Source organism: Cotesia glomerata, unplaced genomic scaffold (genome assembly GCF_020080835.1).
Source record: "Cotesia glomerata isolate CgM1 unplaced genomic scaffold, MPM_Cglom_v2.3 scaffold_16, whole genome shotgun sequence".
Classification (NCBI taxonomy): Eukaryota; Metazoa; Arthropoda; class Insecta; order Hymenoptera; family Braconidae; genus Cotesia; species Cotesia glomerata.
The window spans coordinates 385333-392998 of record NW_025401997.1 but is presented as its reverse complement, the minus strand read 5'-3'; the positions used below and the strand labels follow the sequence as shown (position 1 = coordinate 392998).

General features: G+C 34.4%; 1 protein-coding gene across 1 annotated transcript; it reads left to right on the top strand.

Annotated features, from left to right (window-relative positions):
• The first annotated feature begins 3177 nt into the window (after positions 1–3177).
• Positions 3178–3591, top strand: LOC123273900 (ATP-dependent DNA helicase PIF1-like). The gene has a single exon (XM_044741381.1). It carries the CDS (start codon positions 3178–3180, stop codon positions 3589–3591), a length of 414 nt encoding a protein of 137 aa, XP_044597316.1.
• Positions 3592–7666: the final 4075 nt, after the last annotated feature.

The following is a 7666-nucleotide window of genomic DNA, read 5'->3' as shown; positions in this document are numbered from 1 at the left end:
TTTAGAAGAGATGGTGAGGATTTGTAAACGTACAACAGGCAGTAAAAACCAAGAGTACAGTCTTGATTACATTGACGTCAAAGTCTTTGACATAAATGATGAGCCTGAGCAGAGTTCTGCGACGGTAACGGAAGTGCTTGTAACAATCCCTTCTCAACAAAAGTTAATTGATCAAGTAATCCCACTGCAGACATCAGTAATGGCAGCGATTGATGTAATGCAGCCTAATGTGGAGGACGAATTACATGTTACACGAAATCTCAACGAGATTACCCGCAAAACGAAAGATAATATCGTCAATGTAGGACATGAACTGAAAGCAGAAGAATTTGCCTGGTACTTTTGTTACCTTTTGGAAAGAATGGTTTTAAAGAAGAAAGACCTGTGAAAATTACAGCGTTAGACTACTTCCAATTCAGAATTTTAGGAAGTGACACAAGATTTCAACGCAACGACTATCTCTTTTATGCTTTATCCTTCTTTGAATATTATCGTATCAAAAGCACTATTTCAGCATGTGGCAGAAAAATCTGTAATCAAGAAGGAGCGGTTGAAGATGTCCATTTGTATGTGAAAAATTTGAGAGGTTCTGCAGCTTATTGGAGATCAGCCTTGAACGAGCTATTAGCTCAAATCAGATGTTTAGGAGCTCCAACCTATTTTGTAACATTTAGCTCAAATGATCTCAACTGGTTGGATCAACGAAAGGCCTTGTTAATAGCAGATGGTAGGCCTGATGTTGATCCTAGTACGATTGACATGTATGAGACCTCAAAGACTTATCGAAAAGTACCCAGTAATTTTGAGTCGACATTTTATGATTCGGAGTAAATGCTCTAATGAAATTTATCAAAAATAATGACGAAGTATTTGGTGGCGAAGTAAAAGACCATTGGTGGCGTATTGAATTCCAGAATCGGGGAAGTCCTCACCTTCATATGGTGATTTGATTGAAAATCATCCAGAATTTGACTCAGAAGAAGGGAAACTTCTTCTCGACCGTAACTGTTGCTGTAAAATGCCTACAGAAGAAGAAGATCCAGAGCTTCACGATCTAGTCAACAAATGTCAAATTCATCGGCATACACAAACATGTACAAAAAATACTTCTGTACGGTGCCGATTCAACTTACCACGTCGAGAATGCAATGAAACACGAATCGTGTCTCATTCTTCAGATGACTTTCTTCGCAACGGTGGTAGAATTTGTTTACTTAAACGTCGAAAGGAAGATGCGTGGGTTAATAATTATCACCCAGAGTTATTAAGATTGTGGACAGGAAACATGGATATTCAGCCGTGCGGGTCAAACGAAGCGATAGCGTTCTATATAGCAAAGTACATATCGAAATCAGAACCTGAAGGCGTGGATTCTGGTTCTGGAGTTGCGCAGGCAATACAGCAAATTCAACGTGAAGAGACTGATCTCTCACGCAAACTGTTCAGGATATGTATGAAGATTCTTCATGAACGACAAGTATCAGCTGCAGAATGTGCGTATCGACTGTGTCACATCCCATTACGGGACAGTTCGCGAAGCTGTATTTTTCTGAACACAAGGAAACCAGAACAGCGTTACAAAGTATTGCAGTTTGATAAAAGCGGACACGCAATTGGCTATTATAGCAATATCTTTGAAAGATATGAAAAACGACCATTACAGCATCCTGACTACAATTTTGCGAACATGAGCCTCACGGAATTTGCAATGTTGTTTGAACCTTTCTATCCGAAAAAGGTAAGCGATATTAAGGAAGGTGTAGATCATGATGTCTATGAAGAACAACCAAATACACGTCGCACACTCATCGCCTTGTTAGATGGTAAAAACAAAATGGTCGTGAGAAATCTTTCTGCAGTTGTAAGAGTGCCATACTTTATAGCCGCATCAGATCCAGAAAACTTTTTCTACAGCTTACTCATTCAATATATGCCGTATCGTTCGGAAGCTGAACTACTTGATGGTTTTGAAAATGATGCTTTCTTAGCTCGCGAAGATCGTTTGAAGCTAATGAGTAGATATATGTGCCAATTTCGAGAGCGGGATCAACAGCTAGAAAATGCATTTAATCAAGCACATGCATTTGAAATTTTAGAACAGCCAGAAACTGTCAATCCTGAACTTGACGAAGAAGAATTACCAGATGTAGAAATGAGCAATGATCAATTCCAGAGGGCACAGCAGTCTCTGAATGCTGATCAAAAGCAATTATTCATCTCCGTCACAGAGAGCATTAAGAAACAACTTAACGGTGATAAAGTTATACGAGAGAGAATTTTCGTTACTGAACAAGCAGGCACTGGAAAAACTCTTCTCTTTAATGTACTGAAAACCAAGTTAACCGATGTTATGCAAAACCGGTTGTGAAAGTTGGTGCTCTTACTGGAGTCGCAGCACGGCTGATCGGTGGATCTACACTATACGGTCTGCTAAAACTACCAGTACAAAAAGATGGAGTAATTGTTAGCATGCCATTTCTGACTGGTAATTATCTGAGAGTGATGCGCCAATTATGGCAAAACGTCGAGTTTCTGTTCATAGATGAAATTTCTATGGTACCGTATGAAATGCTTTTGCATGATCGACTCTCGTTTGCGTCAACTGAAAACCCGAACGCTTGTTTCGGAGGTATAAACGTTATACTCTTTGGTGATCTAATGCAGTTACCACCTGTCCGGAGGACATCAAGTATTTCGACAGCCAGAACACATGAAACCCGCTACACATTTGTGGCGGCAATTCCGTCTGTTTGAACTCAAACAAAACATGCGTCAACAAGGAGACAAGACATTTATAGATGTGCTTAACGCTCTAAGAGTTGGAGAATTAACGTCTAAACATGCTGAAGTTCTTCTGAAGAAAGTGTCAACAGATACTAATGGAGAATTTTCAATTGAAAAAGCTTTGAGAATTTATCCGACAAATGACCAAGTTGCTAGACATAATGAAAAGTTCTTCAGCATTTTGAGGATAAAGGAACTACTATCTACACAATTAAAGCACAAGACCAACTCATTGATGCTACACGAAATTTAGGTAATCAAGACGTAAGCTCTGTGATACCTAATGATATCAATAAAACAGGAGGTCTTCCTAATGAATTGAAAATATTCGTCGGAGCTAAAGTGATGTTAAGGTCGAACATTGACGTGTCAAAAGGTTTAGTAAATGGCAATATGGGTTTCATTACAGAAATTATATGGCCAAATTTTCGCAGGAACCAAGTATACGCGGAAGACATCCCGTCAGTCCGTATTAATTTCGGTTCAGATGGTGATCACGTAATTAACCCAAAATCGATTCAATTTCCAGCTAAGTACAGCTATGGAACTGCTGAGAGACGAATGCTACCACTAATCCTAAGTTGGGCATCGACTGTTCATAAAATGCAAGGCTCTACAGTTGATCATGCAGTCATTTATCTGGGCTCTCGACTGTTTGCTGCTGGGCAAGCGTATGTAGCACTTAGCCAGTGCAGATCTTTGGATGGTATTCGAATTGAAGAACTTGATTGCTCAAAGTTGACAGGTAAGACCCCATGTAACACTGAAGCATTAGATGAAATGGAACGACTAAGAAATAACTCATAAGAGTCGTCATTATCAGTTGATCGCTCATAATATAATATCGATTCACAAATCATCAAACACAAGTTGATTAATTGAGAGATTTCATTTCTATTTGTGGCAAGACATAGAATTATTAGACCATAGAATAATTGTGAAACGAGCTGAGAAAATATAAAACACATTCGAGTTCATAACGAGCAATTAATAATAAGTTAATTAAGTCAATTAATTATTAAAAAATAATAAATGATTTATAATAAATATAAAAATCGACGCAAAGTCCCAGAAGTACTTATAAACACATAATAAAACTGAAAGCACTAAATTTATTTGTGGGTATCGGATATTTACGTCTAGCAAATGATAAATGAGGATAAAGCGTCAAGTCATTCATAATTATCACAGATATCAATTGTAAATATCGAATTTGATGTCGACATTCACTATGGATGACAGTATGAATATTTTCGACAATCGAAAAGCTATACTTACAATGCTGGCAATACATGTTAATCAAAAGAATTCACTTAGAAAAATAAGAATTGTAAACATCGAATATGAATTCGATGTCGACGCTTACTATGAATGATAGTATGAATATTTTTGATTACCAACAAATAATAATTTTAAAACAACTAAAAATCACGCTTTTATAAATAAACCAAACTAAAAAGTAAAATAAATCATAGTTTAAAAAAAATAAAAACACGGTAGTTATAGAAAACCAAACTAAAAAATAGAAAATAAAGTGTAATAAATTTAAATTAAGAATAGCGTTAAAAATTTCAATAACTATAAATTAATAATAGTGTAAATAAAAAAATGTATTTTATTTTAAAAAAAGCGTGGGGTGCTTTTTAAGATATTATCAAAATGATAATCACTCTACTCATATCTGTCAATAAAATATTTATAACTATATTGACACCATGCACCCCACGCTTTTTAAAATAAATTACATTTTTTTATTTACACTATTATTAATTTTATAGTTATTGAAATTTTTAACACTATTCTTAATTTAAATTTATTAAAATTTATTTTCTATTTTTAGTTTGGGGTTTCTATAAAAAGCGGTAAGCTTTTTAGTTTTAAACTATTATTTATTTATGAAAATATAGACAAAATTTTCATCAAATCTCATTGCAACTTTAAAAGGTTTTGAAAAATATGCTATAAAAAGTCGTAGTTGAATAATTTATCCCTTTGAAAGCTGTATTAGTTGAATATAGCGCGATAAGATACAGGAAAGAAAAAGTAGTTTAATGATGTAGTATTAGCATGTATTTATTAGAAATCATCAACTAATAGTACTTTGAAAAACAACAAATAAATGTCAACAACACAAAATTGAAGAACAGAAAGATATCTTTTGTTATTATGATTATGCTATGATGATGTTATTATGATGATGTTATTATGATTATTAAAAGCTTTAATCTGAATAATAAATGCAATATGTGCTGGAGTAATACTATTAATAATGTCTTTTGGAGACTATACAATAAAAATAAAGTCTTTATAATAATAAGTATTTATATTGTCAATGTAATGTAATGTTTACATTTTTGGTTAGCGACTACGTCCCCTTTAGAACCGTAAGGCTTATACAGTTACAGAGTTTGTACAGAAATGCAATTGATAGTAGTGGAAAATAATAATAGAATATTTGTTAAATATGGTATCTTAGTGTTTCTGATTACTCAGTTTGTGGCATAATATTATTTAAGCGAGTATTGTAATACACAATACTGGCGGTAATGCAATAAGTTTATATTAAACAATGTGATGAATATATTCAGATCCAACATAAACATAAGATGTAAGAAATTCAGAGGGAATACGGATCACGAACGGAATGCTACTGCATCTTAGGTCTCAATGTTTCGGTATATTTTCTTAGCTTCTTCAGGCTCTATAGAAATTATAAATATACACAATTATAGGTTAATGTAACAAATTATAAGCATAATAATGTATGCAATGTTGAAAATTATACACTTGAATTTTCTTTCAATATTACGCTCTAAATACGCTAAGCATTCATGTCACACAAACTAAAAGCTTTCCTTGCATATCAACATATATATATATATATATATATATATATATATATATATATATATATATATATATATATATATATATATATATATATATATATATATATATAACAGCTTTTAGAGAAGGCATGAATACTTGCAAACTGCCATTACTAGATTGTTAGATGATATTCGCTTTGCTGTAGACCATTCAGAAGTCACTATTGGTGTTTTCTTTAATTTCAGTAAGGCATTTGACTCAGTCAATCATATTAAATTACTTAATAAACTGAGAGGTATGAGATTTTCAGATAATTCTCTACGATGGATAACTAATTTACCTTAATCAAAGAAAGCAAGCAATACATTGATAATCTGAATGGTACAATATCAAATTGGAGAACAATACTGAGAGGTGTTCCTCAGGGTAGTGTTCTGGGACCGCTATTATACTCTTTATATGTATCTGATCTAGGCAAATTACTGCGATGTAAATATTTATTCTATGCTGACGACCTTGTAATCTACTTGTCATGAAGTCCTGCTAGTCTTAATACCACAATTAAGGGGAACTTAATGGAAATAATAATAGTTATATGTGGATAGGTGTAATGACAATGATCTTAAGCTGAACGCTGATCTTGAAACAAAATGTATAATTTTGGTAGTCCTTATAATGTTAATCTTGATCAATGTAAAATCTTGTGATAAAATAACTGTTAATCAAACGGTAATCGACTTTTGTAAGTTCTGTGAAAATATTTAGGTATAATACTTGACAATCTTTACGCTTTCATGAAATAAACCAAATAGATAATGTATGTAAGTGAAGTATGAGAGTTCTCGCGCAATTAAAATGAATAATGAATTTTTACGGTGGAAAAATAATGATAAAATTAATTACTACACTTGTTTTCCTGATGTTGATTATTGTTATCTAATTTACACGAATATCACTCAAAAGCAGCAGTGTAAATAACAACGCTTTGAAAGTTAAATGCTTGTTATTACGTTTTATTTTTAAAATCAATTGGATTTGAGCACATAACACCTTACTATAATAAACTCCGGGTTGGCTCACGTTAAAAATGCCCGAAAGAAACTACTTTCTCTCCATGCATACTGTACAAAGCTATTAATTTCGATCCAATGTCAATTATTCCGTAATGAATTAATTTTTCTGCAACCGATGTTGCGCAGAGGAGGAGATGTGTACGACAAGATTATTCCCAAGGCTTCCAGCCTAGCCATCTTGCTTTTTATGATAAGTCATTTACTGGTATCAGGCAATGACGCGTTTTGGAACACATTACCAGAAAATCTTACAAAATCGCTGATACTTTTAATGGTTTTCGTAGCGCTGCATTCAACTATTTTGTAACAGGGAAAATCGAACTTCCCGGGGGTCATTATCGACCATGAGTAACACGGTAGGTTCCAGAACTTTCCCTTGCAACCTTTCGATTTTTGACAAGTAGTTTCGACTTGTGCCGGGCGTGCTAATCAAAAGTCCCCACTACAGTCCCCGGAAAATGAAGCGCGGGAGCGAAGATAGGAAAGTTGGAAAGCACAAAGGCCAGTTATAAAAACGCCGGGTGTTGTGTCAGGAACTCTTTTTCTTCCGGTAAAATTTTGCGAGTACGTTGGGGTAACTGTGTTCCAGCATTGAGGATATTTTTCTGGAGACAAGTAAGGTGGTTGATTTCTTAAGGCTTCTGAGATAAGAACGAAGCGGTCGTTTTATTGTCTGGTATTTTGTTAAAGATTGCTTGTCGTTGAGGCCGTTTGGCTGACGATCTTCGTCTTAATCAAAATGGCCGTCGGCTCATTGCACAAGGATTTCTGGAGATAAATTGATCGAGGATAAGATTGGGAGCTGGGTGTAATTTGGTGACGCGAGTTTCTGGAGCTTTCGCGGAAGTCAGCAGGCACAGTGGAGCTGATCCCGTCATTTTCTTTCTACTGGAAAAATTTTTTATCGCTGGAGTACCGGTTTTCAGTTGTCAGGTATTCTGTGAGTTATTTTTAGGCCAAGATAATTAATAATTTAATTA

Coding starts and splice junctions, on each gene's coding strand:
- LOC123273900 (XM_044741381.1), top strand. CDS start 3,178: ATGGGTTTCATTACAGAAATTATATGGCCAAATTTTCGCAGGAACCAA.